Raw genomic sequence first — 23,938 nt, forward strand, 5'->3', positions numbered from 1 at the left:
GAGCAATAAAAAATTACCAAGTCAGAAAGACTGAAACATTTTACTGCATAAGCCACAAAACTGTGTCAAGCACATCTCCATGATAATAGCAAGGAATATTCTTTTGTGATTTTACTATTGCTTTTCTTTCTTGTTCATACCCATATAAAAAAATTAGTGACATGGCAATAAACATAGATGTTCAGAACAACTGATTTAAGGGAACATGCCTTCCCCTTCCTATTGCCCTAATGCATGAAACGTTTTAGATTGAGATATTCCATGGAAGGCAAGATGAGGAATGGAGCATGGCTGCGGCAAGGCTGTGGACAGCTAGTAGAGATGTCCAAGCACACGCTCAAATTGCAGGGTGCTGCCTGTTCTGTGCTAGACCCTACACATGTAACACAGGCGGTGATGGCTCAGAAAGCTGCCAGCTGTTGGCACTGATACATTTGGTCCCAGTCTAGAATTAAGACAGAAGCACTAAGCTACGAATGTGTGAAATGTCTGACTTAAATTACAAGGTAGGGCTATCCAAGGAGTCTCTTGCATAATTCATGACACTTCAGAACTTCACATATAAATCAAATACAAGGAAAGTCTATAATTTCTGCTCTGTTGAGCACAGATCCAAGCACAACTTTGGTAATGGTTGCACAAACAAGGTCTCTAGAAAATACAGTATTACAGACATGATCTTCACAATGCTCATTCACACAGTTCCACAAGTAATTTTAGCACAATACCTTTAAATGGACTTTTGTATGAAAAACTACTCATAAGTCTCAAGAATACAGAGGTCACTAAAAATAATAAAATTAGTCTGGTTTGAGGGTGTATGTTTGTGTTTTCCAAATGAATGCTTACAAACACTCTTTCGCAATTTTTTTCCACATTGGACTTAGCCAAATTTTATTCTATGATCCACGAGCTTGCTATTCATCATTTCATCTGTCTAATACCATAGAAAGAGAAACTACAGACTCTGCAAAGCTTACATGCTTCCTAAGAGGCTCCAAAACCACCAAAATTATGTTCTCCAAGCTCAACGATAAACTTGGACCAATTTTCAACTTTGAAATGGCGAGTAAGTCTGATACAAATTAAGTGCAAAACTGTTCAGTGTAGTGTAAGAATTAATGCTATCAATAAAAACACATGTAAGTGGAAACATCCTGCTTTAGAAATAACCTTGACTTACTGTGGCTGTGCCGGAGACAGTTTGTGCATTTGTGTCAGCTGCACTCTGTTCGGAGTGTGTCTGAGCAGAAGGGTACATGTTTAACGTGTGCTCTGGAACAGTGGTTTGGCCTGTGTAGTCTGGAGCTGGATGAGGATGTGGGGCTGTGTATTCTGCAGGGATACCATTCTGAGGTGGCGCAAACTGGGCTGAGGCATAAGGCTGTGCCATTGTGTCAGGAGGTGCTGTAGCTTCCTGATTACCCTGTAAAAATCAAAGGAAAAAAAGGAAGAAGAAATGTAACGTGAGATAAAATAATCGATTATCCTGCACAGGTAACACAGAAAGTGATGGCAGTGTTCTCTTAAGACTGCTGGCCTGAAAAGGGCACAATGGTTGTTTCTTGAAGAGAAAATTTCTTATCTGAATTAAATCAATTTGGCTAACCCTATTAAATCTCATTATATTTAGACAAAAAATCTGCTGTTCTCTGGATAACTGTAGAGTATTCTTCAACTGGGAAAGGTCAATGCCTCAACTTGGACAATGAAGAGGGAGAAAGCTCAGTTTATTCCAGAGGATACAGCTCTGTATCTGTATCTCAGTTTATTACAGAGGGTACAGCTGCCAATGCAGGGCTCTGACAAGGCTAGCCCATGGTCTGCCATCCATCCTGACTTACCATTTGCATAACACAATACATACAATACATACATAGAGCAGGATCTGGATGCATACTGTTAACATAACTGTACACTGAAAATATTTATATGAAATAATGTTCTAAGAGATATTTAGAAATACTCTCATGTACGCTGTACTGAACAACTGCATGCTACAAATACAAAAAAATAATGAGATCCAATCAAAATATTAAATATTGGAACCTAAAAATGCATCAGAGATAAAAAATTGAGATTTAAATAAAGATAAAAATCGTTAAAGAAAAATTCTATGTTGCAGGCTGTCAAAAGAAAAAGTTTTAAAAATTTTAAAAGCTTTAAATATGAAGACAATTGTATTCACAGAATCATAGAATAGTTAGGGTTGGAAAGGACCTCAAGATCATCTAGTTCCAACCCCCCTGCCATGGGAAGGGACAACTCACACTAAACCATCCCACCCAAGGCTTCATCCAACCTAGCCTTGAACACTGCCAGGGGTGGAGCACTCACAACCTCCCTGGGCAACCGATTCCAGTGTCTCACCACCCTAAGAGGAAAGAACTTCCTCCTTATATCCAATCTAAACTTCCCCTGTTTAAGTTTTAACCCGTTACCCCTTGTCCTGTCACTACAATCCCTGATGAAGAGTCCCTTCCCAGCATCTATATAGGACCCCTTCAGGTACTGGAAGGCTGCTATGAGGTCTCCACGCAGCCTTCTCTTCTCCAGGCTGAACAGCCCCAACTTTCTCAGCCTGTCTTCATACAGGAGGTGCTCCAGTCCCCTCATCATCCTCGTGGCCCTCCTCTGGACTTGTTCCAGCAGTTCCATCTCCTTTTTATGTTGAGGACACCAGAACTGCACACAATGCTCCAGGTGAGGTCTCACAAGAGCAGAGTAGAGGGGCAGGATCACCTCCTTCGACCTGCTGGTCACGCTCCTTTTGATGCAGCCCAGGATACGGTTGGCTTTCTGGGCTGCGAGCATACACTGAAGCCGGCTCATGTTAAGTTTCTCATCAACCAACACTCCCAAGTCCTTCTCTGCAAGGCTGCTCTGAATCTCTTCTCTGCCCAGTCTGTAGCTGTGCCTGGGATTGCTCCGACCCAGGTGTAGGACCTTGCACTTATTATGGCCGAACTTCATAAGGTTGGCATCAGCCCACCTCACAAGCGTGTCAAGGTCCCTCTGGATGGCATCCCTTCCCTCCAGCTCATCAACCGGACCACACAGCTTGGTGTCATCGGCAAACTTGCTGAGGGCACACTCAATCCCATTGTCCATGTCAGCGATGAAGATGTTAAACAAGACCAGTGCCAACACCGATCCCTGAGGGACACCACTCGTTACCGGTCTCCAGACGGACATGGAGCCATTGACCACAACTCTTTGTGTGCAGCCATCCAGCCAGTTCTTTATCCACCGAGTGGTCCATCCATCAAATTGATATCTCTCCAATTTAGAGACAAGGATGTTGTGTGGGACAGTGTCAAACGCTTTGCAGAAGTCCAGGTAGATGACATCAACTATTTGCATATTGCAATTAAAAACAAATGCCCTCATATTTTTCTAGGTAGACCCATCTTGCTGTCTGGTGGGTAGTTGAGCATGTTCATTTATCAGTGACTTCTGACTCAATGCTCTGCTCATACCACACAGTAATAACTCTAGGGGAAGAAATGCATACAATAGCCTTTCAGAACCTGCATAAAAGATGTCCAAAACATGATGCTGTAGATGACACAGCATTAGAGGCCATTAATACAGGGACAACCCCAAACTCAAGATGAGCTGATATACAAGATAAAATTATCCCTCTAAATATCAAGCAGTGTAAAAATGAATATTTGAGTAAAAGTTCAATTATTTTTTTAAATACTATGTTGTTATTCCACCAAAGCATGCAGAAGTACTTGCACAGGACTACTGTAAGGATTTTGCTTATTTGTACTCATCAGACCTTGATTTCCTCACTTCAAAATAGGCTGGCTAAATAAATGACATTCTTTTACATTTCACATTTAAGAATATTTTCAGCCAATTTCAAGTAATTCAGAGATCAGTTCTCTGACGTGACTGGTCCTAAACTCAAGAGCTTTTAAGAACTTGCAAAATCACAGCAAAGGAATACAGCTTTGTACATGGCAGGTTTAGAAGGGAAAAATAAATTTTCTTTTGTAAAAGGCATTTAGTGTGCCCTAAAAAATTAAAACTTTATATCAGCAACCAAAACCTCCCTAATTTTATTCCCATCTTTGCTACTATTTCAGTGTTTGGTCTTGAGCAAGTAGTTTACTTTGCTTTATTCAACCATCTTTAAAATGAAAACAGTGACATTTACCTCCTTCACAGGGTTAAGTCACTAAGGTTCATTTGCATACATCTACAAGCATTTCAAGGTTAATGCTACACTGAAAATTGCCCTTTTTAGCTTTCAGTGGAGGTCAAAAACTCTTGTAAACGTATACTTATAGCCCCTTATATTAAAATGACAAGGTCCCTTTTCTTGTTTCTTTTACCTAACATTTTCACTATTTAAAAAAAAAAAAAAAATCATCCAGATGAAGTTAAACCCAGCAATGACTGGATTACACAAGAGACATTTATTAAATGTTAAAGAAGTATTTTTAAAACTTGTGAAGAAGGCGGGTGACCTTAAATTTTTTAATCAACTGTTTCAGGAAGGACTTCAAGTAGTAAGAATGAGCAACAGCAAACCAAACTTCTGCCTATATAAGCATTTTCACTGTGCTGGCTTTGAAACATTATAGCTGATTACTGCTGGTCCTTAAGCTATCCCTTCATGTCAAATGTTAAACACTGCATTAGAGTCAGCAGCTGTTAAAAAAGAACAATAGTGGCAACAAAGGGACCAAGGGCTAATGTCCAGGTGCGCTTGATCTAAAGGTTTTTATACTACTCAAGTCCTAAACCAGATGTTGCTGAGCCCCCCTACTGTTTCTCATTAACCTTGACAGCAGTTCCATGAGACCCTAATTAGTATTCAAAGCATTCACACTCAGTGCTAATTACAGCTAATATTTAATTAAGAGGGTTGAACTTTTATATTAGTTTTACCAGCAAACTCCAAATAATTCACTTCTTAGATTTATCTTGAAAGGGCAAACTGTGCTGGCAGTTCCAGCACCTTCAAGGTGCTGAGACTCTTCTGCCTCTTTCATTAGACTTGTTAAGCTGAGGTCTGGATCACTTATTTATACCTGAAATCTCATTAATAAGTCAACAGTGAAGGGTCAGGGGTTGGTTTGTTTTGTCTGGGTTTTGGTTTGGTTTGGATTGTTTGTTTGCTTTATATATATGCAACTTCTAGGTAACTTTGGGATTTACAGCCTTGCCATTAAACAAGCACATAAACCTCACCATTCCTAGAGTAGAAAACCAGCACACAAGATCTCTACTTGCATTGCATGGCCATTAAACTGTCTGCAGGTTTTTCTTGGGGGGAGGTGGGAGGAAAGGATGGAAACACAAAATTATACTTGCACACTCTACTGTGGGCCTCAGGTTTAAAATGATAACAACAACAAATCTGAGTTGTTAATCTCTTAAAATCAGTGTCTACTGTAGCCTTTGCCTTTAAAAATCAGTGTGAATTTATGATTCACAATTCAATAAACACAGTATTACAACAAAGTATAAAAGCATGTATGTATAAACATGTTCTCTACTATTTACATGGGTATCAAGCCAATAGTTTATGGTTAAGAATATGAATTTATATCAAGAACAATGTGGTGTCAGCTAGATACACATTTGTATATACATGTGGTTGATGGAAATCCCAGACTACACAACAGTCAGATACATATGAGTAGATTTTAAAGAATCTTTAAATACAATCATCTAAAATGTCCCTTTGTTGTGCTCTTTTAAAATTCAGTGAACTTAAACAAATAAATGGAATGACAGATTGAATGCCTTAAGATGAAAATACCAAAGGGCCCTAAAATCAACAGGAAATATTGAGTCTAAATTAGCCTATGAACTCAGGTATCAGAGTAATCTCCAAACTGTGGGTGACAGTACACAGACATTGCTTAATACAACCTAGGCATGAGAAGCTAAACAGAAGTAGCCCCTTCAGACTCAGTTTCAAGTATCTTTAAGATTAAATGATCCCTTAATGCTCACTTTGTGCATTTAAAAAAAAAAAAAAAAGTAGTTGTTGGCAACAGCAAGAAGAACAAAGGATGGCAGACAGTCAGGCTCTGCTAAATGTTCTGGCCCGAGTTTTAATGAAAACCACATTTCAACTGAAAAATATGCTTTACGTGGCAGTGTATAAAATCTGATTTATTGCTTTCTGGTTAAATGTTGAACTCTAAAGAACAAAAAAAGAAAGGATTCCAACAATGTAGGTAAGTGAAGTCGCTCCTATTCCATATATATTAACTCTTTTTGAAGAAAAGCTTAGAATTTAAAAAATGCTCCTAGTATCTCAGCTCTCAACACGCCTTTTCAGCATCTTCTGTTCTGAAAGGATTTCATAATTAAGAAACGCATGAAAAGTGTCAAAACATAATAAAGCAAGCTTGTTGTATTTGTACACAAAAGACAGAGCACAGAAAACATTACTTATGCAGTGTTCCACATTCGCAGCATAAAGATCTATTCAATGAAAACCTTTCTGCTTGCCTGCATTTTAAAGTCTAACTAACAGTTTATTGTTTGTTTTACTCTATTTTCTGTTTGGTGCGTTCTGTTTCTTTGGCAAGAGATATTTCACATTTAGAGAAAGCCTCTCATAGTGTAGTTAAATGAGCCAAACTGCATCATATCCTTAGGGCACGGAAACAAGAAAAATGCAACATTGCTCTGTAAACCTGCTGGTTATAAGAATGGCTCCGTTAGATATATCAAGCATAGCAGATATATAATCACCACCATAGTTTGCTCTCCTTCAGACTTAAGCAATAAAACATCTATTAGAAGTCTTGCATGCAGTGGTGCAGCTGGTTACAAGAAATGCCCTGGATTGACTAAAATCATGAGTTTCAAGTGAAAATAAAAGTGAAAATACCTGCTGTACCATCCTGCTCCCTTTATTCTCCATAAACTTAGCAGCTGCTCTAGTCCCAGGCCATACAGCATCTGCCCAAAGCAAGCATCAATTACAGATGAGGGCGTGTGAGCAATGCAATGTGTGCCTGACTGTGGATGATAGGGGTGTCGAAGGAGGGGGAGCTAATGCTGGGCTTACTGACCTCCCTCTCAACATCTGACTGCTCCCAAAACCTAATCCAGATGGGACTCTTTCAGTTTGCTGGGCCTCGCCCCATCAATCACAGCAGGCCACTCCTCTGTCTCCTGCTACTAGTTATAGAGTGCACCACTGAGCAGATGATTACACACAGAAGAAAAAACACAGCTTGACTACATTAATACCTGTTTAAAAACATTAGAAATGCTATTATGTATGATGCCAGAAGCTGAACATTTTTGTTTTAAAATTAAGACAGCTGTATTCAAAGTTATAACCCCTGCTAAACAGCCAGTGCTTTGGCTTTTTGATAGCCACGATGTACAGCAACATGTGTGCGTTTCTATGTGATTAATTCGTCTGACATGTGGTAGAGAAAATACCAATAAGATTTCTATTTTAAAACTGCTGAACTCCACAAGTAAACCATCAATATTGAACTAGCCTGGTTTAGATTAAATGTACTTTATCCTTCCATACAAATGAAATATTGTTTCCTTTTTTGTTTCATTTCATGACATCCCTTTTGCTTAGCAGGGAAATATTTCAGAAATGCTTCCAAGGCGTACTTCTGTGAGACACTTTAAGCAACTCACTTTAAGCAACACTTTACTATTAAAGGAACTTTCCTAGATGCTTTGGAGGTAGTTTTAAAATTATTAAACTTCTAACTCATAATAAACAAACAAACAAACAAACAAAAAAAAAAAAAAAACCAAAATACCCCAAACACAAAACAAAAATCCCCAAACCAACCACCTAAGAAGATACAAACAGCACCTAAGCATATACATTTATTGCCACTCTGTCATGGACTGCCTACAGATCCAAGAATTCAGAAACAGGGCAGTCATGTAACATGGGAATTATTCTTGCAAATGTTCACATTCTAAGGGTTGGTCAGAACAGCAGATAAATAGCCATCAATTCATCATTAAACTTATATTCCAGCTGAAATTTATTGGATTTCTTTAAAGTGGCAATGTAATTCTTCCAGATCTGTTGCTGGCACTCCCCAGTTAATGACAATAAAAACAGCCATTTCAAATTTTTCAGAAGGAATCAGACATCCAGCCATACCGGACCAATAATCACAACTGACTGACTCTGCGAGCTTTCTCTGTTGTAGCTTAATTATCTGACCAGGCCACTTGACTCAGATCATTTGCTTCTGCAATCATATAAAATGAATTCTCCAGTCACAGCCCTTTTTGGCGAGGTTCAGTACAAAGCCAAATTCATATTTCATTTAAAAAACAATCTCCTCCCAAAGGTTATGCTCAAAACTATGAAAGATAAATCAAAATAATTGTTTTTTCAGAAGGCAAAGGGTAAAAAGCTAGTAGTAAGCTTTACAAGAAAGTGCCATCCCTTTACTCCTATTACAAGGAAATACTTACTTCTTTTGGTCTTTTTCACATATACTGTATGCCAGTAAAAGCCTTTGCTCTTGCTACTGCTACATATAGATTTGAAGATGGAATATTAATTTTGTGTCAGTGACTGAAGTATGGAACAGACTAACTAATGAAACATTACAACACCTTGCAAAGTAGGAAGGTTATATATGTTTACTTATATTTAACAGAAGGAGACAAATAATTTACCAAAACCTAGGTCCTAGTCTGAATTCCTGCCCACATTCATGACCACACAGCGTTATGGATTTACAGATACATTCAAAGAAAGCATTCCCTCTGACTCCTCCATTCTTTCCAGTTGTCACTGCTGAAACTTTCTAACACTTCCATGATGCTGTGATACATTACACTAGCTTTCCTTGTCCTACATGACCATTCTTTCTCCTGCTATTTACAATGACCCAAATGGACATGACTGTCACACTGCTTTGTTTTGCTTCCACATTATCACCCAAATTACCCTTTTTCTTTTTAAACTTAAGTTTCCTGCCTGTCCCACAATTTCTCCAGCTCTGACTCTTTAAGTATTTTATAATGGTCATCTCAACTGCAGCTCAATCTTCTATTCCATCAATCAGTATTTTCCTTTTCTAAATACATGGAAAGGTTTTTCCATCACATTTTGAAAACATGACCAACCAAATTGCCTGAAGACCCATATATCAAGAGAATCTTGTTAAATGCCCCATCTCTGGAACTGTTCAAGGCCAGGTTGGACAAGGCTTTAAGTAAACCTGGTCTAGTGGAAGGTGTCCTTACCCATGGCACGGGGTTGGAACTGGATGACCTTCAAGGTCCCTTCCAACCCAAACCATTCTGTGATTCCATGAATATGCAGCATTCAGGAAACACATTTCCGAACTGGAGAGTTCAGTGGATCTGTTGCGAAGGCATCTAAAGAGCAGAGGACATGGCATATGAGGAGAGGCTGCAGGAGCTGGTTTAGCATAGCCTGCAGATCACAGGGCTACCAGACAACTCTATTGCATCTCCACAAACTTGGAGAATGGTTACAGAGACAGAACCAGATCTTTCCCAGAGGTACACAGTGAAAGAGCAAGAAGCAACAGTCGAAATTGGAAGAAAGCTAAATTCTGGTTGGCTATAAAGAATAAAATAATGAGTATGAGGGAAATTCAGAACAGGAACCTGCTGTTCAGAATGGCTGTGGCATCTTGGGAGACTGAAAACTCAACTGGACAAGCTACAATCTTATGTAGCTACCCCTGATTAAAAAAGGATGCTGGGATTAGATGGCTTCTGAAGTTCCTGTCCAACCTAAATTATTCTGTTACTCCATGTGGTTTCGACAATAGCAGAAAAGCTTCAAAATGGATTTTATACTTCTATCCTATATGATCACTTTCTTTATACAGGATTTACCAACAAGAAAGAGACCAGCTACAACTTCTAGCCTGCTTTCTCTTCTTAAGAGATGGCATCTTGGCTCCTTGAGATGGATCTGGAATGCTTTCTTAGAATAATGTATTTACATTTGTTCAATCCATGGCCAGAGAAGTATGGAAGTGGCAATCACTATAGTGCATGCAAGACAAGAACAGTTTAACAAACACTGCAAATTAATGTTGTGAACTTTGACATGACTTAATTTTCTCCAAACTGCCACCATTTTCATCATAATAGAGCAAAACTGCCTTGACAACTCCATCTCCACAGAAAGGAGTATTTTTCTCTTCCTTCTACATCATCTCTAAAACAGTAACTACTCCAGGCATGTAAGATTTCTAACTTTACCTGCAATTTTTCTACTAAAATGGAATTTTATTCTATTTCATATATTACTTCACTGAAAATCACTGCCACCTCCTAAAGCTGAACTGTAGCAAAGCTAGTATTGTCCATTTCTACAAGAAAGGGGTTGAAAAAGCAAGTTTATTTTTTTTGGGTACTGCAATACTGATTAAAGATCTGGGTTTTTTAAAGCTGGATCAGTTCCCAAATCAGTTCATAAACAACTGTAATAACAGAAGTGAGACGTTAATGCTCCAAAGAAACAATGGCAGTTGGAGAAAGAAGACAAAGCAGCAGGCATATATTACACTATATTGACACAACAGATTCTATCCTGAGAAACCATTTCTTAATTGTAAGTCTTCAATTTGCAAGAATTAATGCAACAAACACAGAGGTAAATTACAGGTCTTTTCGGGAAACAGTAAAAACATCGATCTGTTCATATCATCTAGCTCACACCGATCTAACAGCTACCACAACTAATGTGCATGAGAGGAAAGAAAATGTGTACTACAAACCATGTAGCCTGCATGTCTGCAAAGCAAGAACCACTGGGCCTTCTTTTATAACTACAAACAAAAATATGATTCATACCTCAAGCAGTAGAAGCAGCAGATGTGTTGGCCAGACTTTTCTACAAGGATGTATTAGCACTTCTGCAAAGCCAGCCCAGGTGATAAACCATGCTGGTCTTGACGCAACCCTGCTTTCTAAACCTTTTTTTTTTTTTTTTTTTTTACACTCCACCGAGACTATTCCTACCTTGTAACTTGCATACAAGTATTTCCAGAATTCGAGTTCAAAAACCATCTCTAAATCCCACCTTATTAGTCAAGGATTGAACACTGCAAAAGACTGAAGTCTGCAGAGAGGAACTGAAAGCAGTTAAATCCAGATGCAGGTGTATGGTTTACAACAGGTAATTTCTAGAAATCTGAGAAATTCTTGTAACATAGCTAAAATACAAGATTTATTGTAAGTAGAATTCAACATCTCAATTGCAATTTACACACACACACACAAAAATCCAAACAAAAACAAAACAAAACAAAATAAACCGCCAAAAAAACCACCAACCCTAAATTAATTTCTCAGGAGACTGGGATTAAATACAGCTGTGATTTTTACATCTGTCTAAATCAGGCAACTTAATCTAGCTGAGACTAACAGTTACACAAAGTATTTCCCAATTTACTTCTTTTTCAGTTAGTTTCCTAATGGAAATACCATAAAAATACAGCAATGTATTTACAAGCTTTGTTAGCCACCGGAAGTGGTAGACCTATAGTCATGTGCAGGCACAACATGTTTGAAGGCTATTAGGTCTGGAGAAACTGTATCACCACTTCAGGTGTACCTAATTACTTATTTTTTATGTACAAGCAAATGATTTTATATTAAACAAACAAACAACCCCCCCCCCAAAAAAAAAATCAAAACCACAAAAAACACCTAGGCAGAGTAAGTGATGCATGTCACAAGTATTACATACAGAAAACCATGAAAACAGAACTGTGAACAGGCAGTGTTTCACTGTTCAGCCCAGCAGACTTTTGTCTGCTTCACAGAAGCATCACTGAAGGTACTATATCAAGATGCAGCTTGCTCTGGGTATTCAGATTTGTAGCAAAACAAGGCTACATGGACAGAGCGAGCTATGTTACAGAAGAAGACTGAGGGGCAGCAGCAGTTACTTGAGTGCAAACTGGCATGTCATCTCTTCAAATGCCCTATTTTAACCAGGGACACAGCCTTTCACTGATGAGCGGTGATTTAGCCTCAGAAAAGAAAGGGTACGTTTCTCTTCATAATCCCTCATGCTGAATAATTTTCTAAGGCAATACTACAATAACCGCAGTTCATCCATTATATGTGAAGTAGGTCCAAGTTTCAATATCATAAATGGGAGGATCATTACTGAAATAAAACAAGGAGCACAGTCAGCTAGTAAAGGGAAATGAAAATGTAATGCCATAAGTTGTCTTAAGCAGTAAAGCTGACTGAAGATCATACCTCCTTTGTTTGCAAACACTGAAGTATTGAGATCTGCTTTGTAAGCCAGTTCACTTGAACCAGCCAGGTTAAGCAATAACTACTGTAAAAGTGTCTCAAATGAACTAATGGGAGTTGCTTTGTTTTACTTTGTTTAAGTTAAGTAAATTTACGAGTTTGATTTATGCGGTAAGCTCCATAAAGACAACGATACAATTGAATTTGGGACTTCGGAGGAAGATAAGCAGCAGAGTTTAAAAAACTGGGCTTCAGGAAAAGACTTCAGTTTATTCAGGGAACAACAATTCACCTGTTGTTGGAATCTTTGAGGATCACCCATGATAGGAAACTGTCCAAGGTAGCTAACTGATTAAGCCATTGTTTAAAGAGAAATTCAGAGTGCAGGAACAAACCATCCGTTAAGAAAGATACTTAACCAAAAGCACATGGTTAAGCAGGAAGCTTCGCAATGAAGACAGACACTAAAAGAGAGCATACAAACAATGGAATCAAGGCTTGGCAACAAAAGGGAAGCACGGAAGTATTGCTCAGATGCTTGAGGACAAAATCGGGAATGTTTTTTGGTCCAGCCTAGCAGGAACTCAGACTAATGAAGACATTAAAGGTGACAGGAAAGGATTCTACATACCAGATCTGCTTGCTGCAAAAGACAGTTCAAGGGATGAACTTTGATGCAGGGAGGAGACAGCCATGTGAGGAAAAAGTCGTCATGTCTTTATTGTTTTAGGTAAAGTCTAAATCATTGCACCCAGTACAAGGCCAGTATGAGTAGGGAAGGAGTGGGACATTGAACAATGGAGATGCAACAGATTAGGAATTATGTAGTGAAGCTGGGTGTATTTACATACTTCAAGTCTTAAGGAACTCAACAGAATGTGTGGAAGGAGTAGAATACTGTGATCATGGTCCAATGCCTAGACCACCACAAAGATTTATGCTGACAGGGGAAGGCTAGATCACTCAAAAAGCTAACATTACTCCTGTCTTTTAGAAAAGCAAGGAGGGTGATTCAAGGAACTACTGACCACTCAGCCTCATCCCAGGCCCTGGAAAAACCATAAAGCACATACTTCTGGAATCCATTTCCAAGCATACAGAGACTTACATAATTTGAAATGGACGACATGAATTTTTCAGGGGAAAACAGGGCTTGATCAACCTGGTTGCTTTTTTAAAAAAAACAACTGTTCCAGAGTTCAAGGATTCTGGGTAGTGAGAAAGGCAACACAATAAAGAATCATAACTAGTTTATAAATACAGGGGTGTAGAGGTAACAAAAGATACAGTAAAGGGTATCTCTGAAGATGTAATTGAATTCTTTAACAGAACCTATTTTGCAGGAAACATTTTGATGAAGAACTCTGTAATCCTTTTGTCCTTATATTTTGTTTTCAATTATACATCATGTTTCTCGTTGTTAATATGGCTACAGAAATGTATGCCATAAATTTGCATAAGGAAGACAAGTAATAGCACCAGTAATTTATCATCTTTTTCTGGACATGGAAGACAGATGAATCAACAGCTTTCGGTTATATATTAATTTGTGGTTTTTTTATATAAGGGAAATACCCTGGCGGTGTTCAAGGCCAGGTTGGGCGAAGACTTGGGTGGGAAGGTTTAGTGTGAGTTGTCCCTCCCCATGGCAGGGGGGTTGGAACTAGATGATCTTGAGGTCCTTTCCAACCCTAACTATTCTATGATTCTATGTTTGGTTATCTTACCAACCCCAAGGACCATGTAATGATGATCAGGAAACCAGCTCTGAGAAACATCACTGCAGTGCAAGGTGGCAGGCTCAACCTTAGCGGGTGTCCCCATGGAGGCAACATTGACCTGGGTGGGATGAGGTTTTGCCTCCCTGCATCGCCTGACGCTCAGGCTTTTATATTAGCAAAAATGCACACTCATTCTGACGTAGGGGGTCAGTGTACATCGGAAGAAGTGGCCAGCTATATCTAGAAAGGTCTCCAAGGGTCAGGACTTTTACGGGGAGGAGCCAAAGAGGGACCTTCCAGGGAGGAGCCAAAGCAGGACCTTCTGGGGAAGACCCAAAGTGGGACTTTCCAGGGAGGAGCTACCACAAACAAACAGTATTTTTCTATTTTCGTGTGTTCCACCACGGACCATTATCTACTGTCACTGACATAAAAACCAATTGGCTACATAGAGAGAGTTAAAGCACTAGACAGAATTTACCTTTATTTCAATAAAGCTTTTAATGTTGTGCCCCACAGCATTGCTGGTTGAGAGGTGAGGAAGGAAGGGCTGGACTGCCAGATGGGTTGAAAATTGGCTAGACTGTCAGGCTCCATCAATGGCTTAATGTCTGGCTCATGATCAGCAGTAGGTTAAATATTAGTGTCTCACATTGGTCAACAAGTTGGAGCATGATATCCTCAGCAAATTTTTGCTGAGGATAAATCTGAGGACTGGGGAATCAGAATCTTTATGCAGTTTAGTTCATCACCACGGGCATTCATGGAGTAACAGTTTGAGGGAATAAAGTTAACTGCACATTCACTGAATGCCTTTCAGCTTTAGTCTGTGTATATACCTTTATTATTAAAGGTATTAAACCACAGAAATGTAATCTATATTAAATAGTAAATGCCTTGCTACTTACCCTTAGAAGCAGATTGTTCATAAACTATACATCTTTTAAATTGCAAATTAAATTCCACTATTTCCTTTTTTCCCCACAAGAAAAAAAAAAAAACAAACCACAAACCAAAACCATAACCAACCAAAGAAACCCCACCCACCCAAACAAACGAAAAAAGCCCAAAACCAAACCCAGCCAAACAACCAATCTGTACATTGTTTATGGAGATCCCATGCAATAGCATCCAAAGGTATGTGCAAATTGCATACATTATTTTACTTGTAACTTTTCAGCAGGCAGAATTCTTAGCTTTTTATGTCCGACTTCAGTATTTTGAACAAATACGGCAAATATTTCTGAATTCAATATATCCACAAATCCTACTTAGCATTTCCAAGAGATAAGAATCGTGATCCTCATGCCCATAAACTTGTGATTAAAATGAAGTTATTTCAGAGATGAATATAGTTTTATAGTCAATAAGTTCACCATTCTGCTGTTTCTCTTCCTCAAATTTTCAGATAAAATTACAAAGAATGTAGAAATTAACTATTTTACCACTGCTTTCAGACAATGCCCATTTCCCATCTCTGTTTAATTTAGAAATTTCAATCATTTTGTTATTTATGATGGAACATAGATGACCTAAGAAACTAACACAGCAATACCATCTTTTTAACACCAGTTAAAACAGCATTCAGTTTCTGGCACTGAAATGAAATGATGGAACATAATCTCCAATGTTACTTCTCAGATTAAAATGACTATCAAAATATCACTGGGCACAGGAAACAGTCAGACTGGCTTCCTGCCCCACCTATACTTTGCTCTGCTGGTTTATCACTGAGATCAGTTAATGTTCATGGTAAGATGCTGTTATAACATTAACCAGTTGCTGTTTACTCCAATATTAGTCTTCAGCAAACTAAGCCACAACACTGAAGAAAGGTAAAGCTCTTCTTACCAATGAGAGAAAAATGGCAGTAAGATTTGCCTAGGCAATACGAAATCTATTCCTAAACACTGCTGAATATCACAACTGCATCGAAATAAATAAAAATCTATTACTAGAGTGCTGCAATGAATCTGCTGTTAGAAAGGAAAATTAACAAAATCCTTTAATGGTTCCCATAGCAGTGGTAAGACTTTCCCTGACTATACTGACTGGGAAGTCCTGCTTTGCTAAATCTCTAAAATGCTTCTGTTACTACGGAAGAAATGGCCAATTTGTCTTTGTATTTTAGTTTCCCTGTCTGTAGGATAGGGACTAAAATTGCTCTCAAATCTGCAGAACTGTATTGCTTCTCCATGCGCATCTTCTTTGGAGACTTAATTTCCTTCTTCGCAAGACTGAGCATATATATATGGTAGCAAATCTTGCTATAATGCTGGTGTCTGCCACATGCCATAGGCGCTTAACCCTGGTAAGTTTAAAAAATATAGCTCTACCAATATATTATTTTTTAATAATTATAGATTGTGGGACTGAATACAAATGATCTTTCTCAGTTTACACTTTTATTTTGTGCCTCTGAGTGTAAGGAAGGGAGGGTGGGCTGATGGAAGAAACGGTTTTTCCAAAACTGAAACAGCGTGGAGAAAAACTCTGCCATATTTACCAGAAGCATACAGCTAATTTATAGCAACCACATCCAACAGCATTTGTGTTTATACAGGGCAGTAGCATGTGTAACAGCCACAGCATCTAAGTTCCAGAATTAATGAAAATAAGCATCTACGTAGACTATAAGAAGTGTCACAGCCTGAAAACTGCTTTTAGTCCACATGAAGTGAGCTGGCTGGCTTTTATACTAGAACACTAGTATAAAAGTGTTAACACTGGTATAAAAACGTTTTTCAGTATCTTATTTAGGATACTGAAAAATACTGAAAGAGTTCAGTGTTTGCTGTGTGTGCACCTAGCAAGATACAGACCACAGAAAATGTGTTAGCATTCTGGCTGTGAAACAAATTCAGATTAGATATTGCTACACATAAATTGGTAGTAGTAGGTATTCAATCAGAAAAGTGTTTTTTTCTTTTAAACATTATGATCACATGGTATAGTACATCACTTGTGTCAAGTTAAATTTAAACATGCCAGTATATTTAAAGCAAAAAAAACTGAATACCTACTCACATACTCATGCCAAGAAGAATTATATGAGGCTTTATGAAGCTTTTTCCTTTTCTTTAATATTCTGATATCTTAATAGGACAATTTTGGTATGTACTACACCCTCAAACTAATGCACACCCATTATGGCTGAGCATCACCTGTACTGTCAGTTACTGATGTTCTCCTCAAATCTGCCTATGTCAAAGGAAAGATGTTTTCCTTGAAGCAGATATGGGTGTAAGGAAAGTGTTGCTAATTTCCTTTAGAGTAAAGCAACATCATCCACTTTCTACTAGTTAAGAGCACATTGAAAGAGAAGCAATAATTTATTAGCTCACTAAGGCCTACTGATTTTTGTCAGACTTAGTAGAATCAGGTATGTGAAGGGCTGTACTTCAGAAAAGCTGTTGGAGCTTTGCAACACAGAAACTTTAGAGGCTTCTGCTGCAATGTGCTTTTTCTATGTATGTTTAATGGCTTATCTGAACAACAATGAAAAATGATCACTATACAGTCCATCGTAAGTAAACCAGTCTTCAGCTGCCAGAGACTAAATACAACACCACAAACATAGAAACACTAATTTTGTTCTGGAAAAGTAACTGAAACTGCTAGGTGGCACACGTCAAGCACGGACTTTGGCAAACTCGATCCACCTCAGAAGACATAAAGACTGCATGAACAGAATTTAGTCTCCAAAACAGGGACCTAAAAGGCAGAAGTCTACCTCTAAAAATTTAGTGAGTCTATCTCGCCAAGCTTTTTAGTGCATTCATCTCTCATTCAAATACTGATTTAATTTTCCTGCTTTTAAATCTCCCCCTACCTCCCTCAGTCTCTTCCCTCTTTATTACTTCTTCTGCATCCTTTTTCTACACCTACCTGAAAAAAAAAATCTGATTCTCCAATTTAATTCTTTTTTTTTTTTTCCAACAACTGAGAGTACAGTAGAAGAAAAAATACTGACATGGTAACATGCTAACTATGCATAAGTATGAACATGAAAAGCAATGAATGACCTTTGTATATTCACCTTAATTGTTATGCCAAATATCTTGGGTAATTCTGAACTATTCTGAGCAAAAATCTGAGGCTCTAAAAAAATTCAGAGATTTTTTTCGCCAGCTCCCATTTACTCTAGGTACCACTGTAGCAAGCTGATCCAGGATATGGAGAATGAAAAGATATTTTGGAACTTGACACAAATATGGCACTTCCCATTTGTTGAAGAAGTAGTAAATATATTAACTGCCTTCACAAATAACCACAAAAGGGTCACTGCTCACCAATCGACTTCACATGGTAACAAAAATGTTCAGTGTTCAAAAGGGATTCTTAAATTACACAACTATTAATATTTCCACTGCCTAAGGTTCTAAAGAATGGTAGGAAAAAAAAAGCAAACAAACCCCCTCCCAAACCCAACAAAGCAGTGAGCTAATTTCAATTAACAAAAGGCAAAAAAGCAGATTTAAATCCTCCAATAAAGGACCAAAAAATACTCAAATCTCCAATGCAGACAAATAAAGAGGTCTGCAGTGCCTAATCAGCATCAATCAAGAAAGGCAATGCACACCCGATATTCAATTTTAGTGTCACACTAGCATATATACGTGTTGATGGTATTGAACTAAATTCAATGGAGAGTTACGAAGTATAGTAAATATATCTGAAAATGTTGTTTGTTAATAAGGGTTATTATACATTTTTCAAATAATTGTTTTAACTTCATTTTAGTAACACAGATTGAACACCAGTTAAATAGCCTGAACTCAAGACCTCTCATACACTTCAGAAGCAAACAAATTATGATATATTTTCAGTTAAACAGAGAATCTGACATTGATTCAAACAACGTTAGCAGTACACATTGCAAAAGTCTCTACTTCTCCATGCTGCAAAGTGAGAGTGGGATGAAGTTACCCTAAACTTAACTCTGATATCTGTATGTCTTGGGCTTTAACAATTTAATACCTTTTGCTTCCAATTCTTACATACATAAACCAGAAATTCAAAAGCACAGTATGCAACTAGAATTTGTTGGCTACCATATTACATTTTGTGAATCTGAAAGAGCAATATCATTGCACCATTTCAGTTAAAATAATAATTAAAAATAAATAAAATAGCAAACTACTAACCCCTGCACTGAGTCACATAGCCCAGCTAAATGGTGGTTCCCATCACCTTAGATTAAAAGAAACCTTTCAATAAAATTACACAAAGCAAAGACAAATAGTTCAAAAGTAAAAGCAGAGCATCTAACAATCTGTGTGGAAGCTCAGGGTAATTAAGCTTTCCCTTACACAATGCAACTTTCTGATGCAAACAGCTTCACACTCACACTGTAACTTGCACATCCTCAAATTCTCTTGTCTGCAAGTATTTAAAATAAACTCTGTCCTTTCTTTGAAGAATAATCTCACTCAAGTTTTATTTAGGAATCACCTGTGGCTCATCTACAAATAACACTGAGTTTCGAAATACAAATTACTTCAGAATGAGAAAAGAATAAGTAATACAGCCCTAACAAAATCCTCTACGACTGCATTTGCAGGTATGTACCATTAACACTTATGTACGTTTAAGCATTTGACACTCTCCCACACGACATACTTGTCTCTAAATTGGAGAGACATCAATTGATAGATGGACCACTCAGTGGAAAAAGAACTGGCTGGCTGGCCGCACGCAAAGAGGCAAAGAGTTGTGGTCAATGGCTCAGTGTCCAGCTGCAGACCAGTAACGAGTGGTGTCCGTCAGGGATCAGTGATGGGACCGGTCTTGTTCAAGATCTTTGTCAGTGACACGGACAGTGAGATTGAGTGCGCCCTCAGCAAGTTTGCCAATGACACCAAGCTGTGTGGTTCGGTTGATAACACTGGAGGGAAGGAATGCCATCCACAGGGGCCCTGACATGCTTGTGAGGTGGGCTGATGCCAACCTCATGAAGTTTAACCATGCCAAGTGCAAGGTCCTGCACCTGGGTCGGAGCAATCCCAGGCACAGCTACAGGTTGGGCAGAGAAGAGATTCAGAGCGGCCCTCTGGAGAAGGACTTTGGGGTACTGGTCGATGAGAAAATGAACATGAGCCCGCAGTGTGCGCTCGCAGCCCAGAAAGCCAACCGTATCCTGGGCTGCATCAAAAGGAGCGTGACCAGCAGGTCGAAGGAGGTGATCCTGCCCCTCTACTCTGCTCTTGTGAGACCTCACCTGGAGCATTGTGTGCAGTTCTGGTGTCCTCAACATAAAAAGGACATGGAACCGTTGGAACAAGTCCAGAGGAGGGCCACAAGGACGATGAGGGGACTGGAGCAGCTCCTGTATGAAGACAGGCTGCGAAAGTTGGGGCTGTTCTGCCTGGAGAAGAGAAGGCTGCGTGGAGACCTCATAGCAGCCTTCCAGTATCTGAAGGGGGGTTATAGGGATGCTGGGAAGGGACTCTTCATTAAGGACTGTAGTGATAGGACAAGGGGTAACGGGTTACAACTTAAACAAGGGAAGTTTGGACTGGATATAAGGAAGAAGTTCTTTACTGTAAGGGTGGTGAGGCACTGGAATGTGTTGCCCAAGGAAGTTGTGAATGCTCCATCCCTCGCGGTGTTGAAGGCCAGGTTGGACAGAGCCTTGTGTGGGATGGTTTAGTGTGAGGTGTCCCTGCCCATGGCAGGGGGGTTGGAACTAGATGATCTTAAGGTCCTTTCCAACCCTAACTATTCTATGATTCTATGATTAAATAATCAGCTGCACATTAACTGCAATCTAGAAAACAACCCCACATAGTTCAGATGAAACCCAGATTTCACACACACTTTCAGGAGCATGACAATATATCTGCCATAAATGTATAACTATTCATAAGTGGTTGAAGATATTCATAAGTATGTATATTGCCATTTTGTAGTACCAGTCTACTCAATTCACTTAATGCAGTTAACTGTCATCAAAATAAATTTCTGAAAACCAGTAGTAGAAGAGACACCAATATTAATAAATAATTACCTTGAACCAATTTCTTTTTTCATGCATGAAACTTCTACTTCCCAGGAAAATTTACTGCGCTAGGTAATCTCGGACAAACAGAACTACCTCTCTACATAAATGATAATGTTTTCTCTGATCGTGGAAGCAAAAGAGGAATTTTAGATGTTTTCAAGAAGTTAGCTAGATAAATACAGACACCCAGAGCTTCGTCTCCAACAAGGAAGTCCTTCCCCCTGAACAACAGTTCACTCGGACTGGAAACTCACTAGAATCCATACTTTATATATTCAAATATAATCCAAACTTTCTGCATGTTGCTGTAAACGACAAAACATTAGAAGTGTTTGGAAGTAAATAGGGCAATTTGTGCACACTCTTTGCACAAGGCTGCTTTCATTTTTCAGAGATAACCATGTCCTGTGAAGATACTCCACTGAATGTAATTTTTTGTTTCACGTACCACTGCTTCTGCTTTGCAGAAATTGTTACAGCTTTTTAACTTAAAGCTGTTGAACTGAGCAAGAACAGTGATGTAGAAACATAGGTCTGGTGCAATCAGTCTGACCTAATTATGGAGATACTTCGTTAGATTAAATGTTGGGTTATATACCAGTTTTAGGAATATACTGCACTTTTCTGTCAGATATCAGCAAGGAAGTGACAATGCCCAACATGTCACCATCTGCAAGCTCAGAAGAAATCTGGGTGCTCCTTTCGTGCATCTGCACTATCAGCAAGTTTGGCTTTTTTAGGCCCTATAATTGTTCAGTATATGCAACCCAGCTCTTCATGAAGCCTGGGCACATAATATATTTTTGCCATCTGAACCAGCAGACTGTGAGCCTCTAGCCAGAGAGCTTCTTAAAGCATCACGATCATTTCTGGAATGACCTGTCTGGGTATTAATTACACTTAGCAGCAGGCTTCTGGAAAAATAAGCAAGATAAGAAATAATTTAGGAAGATCTCTTCATCAGTAATCAGGAAAATATGCAATAACTATGCTTTCTGCAAGAACCATTCATTTTGCCAACTTACTTTCAAATGTAAGCTGAAACAACGAGATTCGGAAAAAGTCTACGCTTGTGAACTCATACCCAAACAAATACCCATGCTATCTTAAGAACATACAGGAGGAGAAAGACTACAAAAGAATAAATACTTGACCTGAGAGAGTAGCAGTGACTGGAAAATGGAAAACTGCTACAATTTCAACAGAAGGGATGGTAACCCTTTAGGTTATACAAGTGCACATGTAAGACTGTTATTTTACATGGATTTAAGATATTTCTTCCCTTCTGTTTATGTTCAACAATACTTTGATATAAACCCAAAGAGGCTGTCAGAGAATTCTATTCCCTCAAGAAACAGGAGAGGAATGGTATGTAGGAAGCAGCAGCTAGACCAATCCCACCAATGAAGTAACAAACAGACAATAGGTAGGACAGCCCAGAGGGTGCAGATGACGTTTTAAAGATTTGCACAGATGCGCTACATTGGTTTATCCAATTTAAATGGTAAGAAATTACTTCTAAATTGTGTTTTAGGAAACATGCATCAGCTGTGAAAAATAAAAAATTAACTGGCTATGGAATTTAAGAGTGTTTAACTGCACTCTTTGTTCTATGGTCTGCAGCCCAAGCTCCTGCTCAAAGCTAGGTTAGTTATGCCATCAGGCCCAGGGGCTCAGGGCCAAGGACAAAGACTGCACATTCTCCAGGCAACTTGTTCCAATGCTAAACTGTTCTCATACAGAAGGTTTTTCCTCATGTCTAGTTGGAACCTCTCTTCTTCCAATTTATGTGCGTTGCCTCCTGTCCTCCCACTGCGCACCTCTGTGCAGAGACTAGCTCCATCTTCTCAATAGCATCCTTGTAGGCGTCAGAATGCTGCTATTAGTTCATACTGGACCCTTCTCCAGGATGAACAAGCACAGTCCCCTCATCCTCTTACCACATGGCATGTGTTCCAGGACAGGATCATCTTGGGGGCCCTCTGCTGAACCTACATTAGTTGATCAACATTTTTCTTGTATTAGAGGGCTCCAAACTGGGCTAAATACCTTAGGTGTGATTGAACAAGTACCAGGTAAAGGAAGATCATCGCTTCCCTCAATTTACTGGCTATGTTCCTGTTTATACAGCCAGAATACTGTTGGCTTCCTCTGCTGCCAGAGCAAATACACTGTACTAATATGATTACACTAATCCAGTAGAAATTCATTGATGGAAATGCTTGTATTACACACTGACATGAAGATCTGTTCAGCTGTAAGCAGGTCAGAATGGCTTACAGGAAAATGCGAGGGGCAAAGAGGTTATGAGACTGTATCTTTCTGGGCAAGCAGAATGACAACATAAGAAGCTTGTATAGTTTCACTATTATCCTCTTGGTTCCAAAGAAGAAACAGTTCTGCCATTACAGAAGTTACAAGTTGAAGTCAGAATTTCAGTATGAAGGAATTTTAGTAATAAGGAAAGTATCTATTCTTTAAGGAAGTCCTGACCAATTTATCTTGCCTCTAAGCATCAAAGAAAACTTTGCATTCTTTCCTCACAGCACACACTACCCGACATGATCATTTTAACGCAATAACTGAGATAAAAACAAGAGTGAAAGGGTAGGACAGACAGTGGGGAATGTGTGTTTTCAAGGTAAAAGTAGATAAAGACATTATGAGTACAAGCATTTACACAGGGAGTTGCATCACCCACCATAAACCAGTTATTTAGTAGGTTGCTTAACAGCTAAGAGAGCTCCTCACCCTACCTCTACCCCATTTAACACATTAGCTTGTACTAATGGTGAGCTCTCATCCAGAAATACACAGCACCTCTGCCTGGGGGTATTATCACATGATGCAAATGAAGTTGTAAAGAGAAATCAACTCATCAATCACAATCACAAGGGGACACTGAGCAATGAAAAAGGATTAGCATTTCAGCCCTGCTCAGGTCTTCCCTATCATCACCCTACTTTAATTAAATACCACC

The 23,938-nt window shown here is 38.9% G+C and overlaps 1 protein-coding gene across 38 annotated transcripts in view; it reads right to left on the reverse strand.

Annotated features, from left to right (window-relative positions):
* Positions 1–23,938, reverse strand: part of RBFOX1 (RNA binding fox-1 homolog 1) — an 892,094-nt gene that overhangs the window by 129,616 nt on the left and 738,540 nt on the right. For all 38 annotated transcript variants that reach the window (XM_065683977.1, XM_065683981.1, XM_065683986.1 and 35 more), the window contains one exon: positions 1,184–1,426. In XM_065683977.1, coding sequence (XP_065540049.1) covers positions 1,184–1,426 — 243 coding nt within the window. The remainder of the gene's footprint in view (positions 1–1,183; positions 1,427–23,938) is intronic.

This window comes from Lathamus discolor, chromosome 6, assembly GCF_037157495.1.
Source record: "Lathamus discolor isolate bLatDis1 chromosome 6, bLatDis1.hap1, whole genome shotgun sequence".
Classification (NCBI taxonomy): domain Eukaryota; kingdom Metazoa; phylum Chordata; class Aves; order Psittaciformes; family Psittacidae; genus Lathamus; species Lathamus discolor.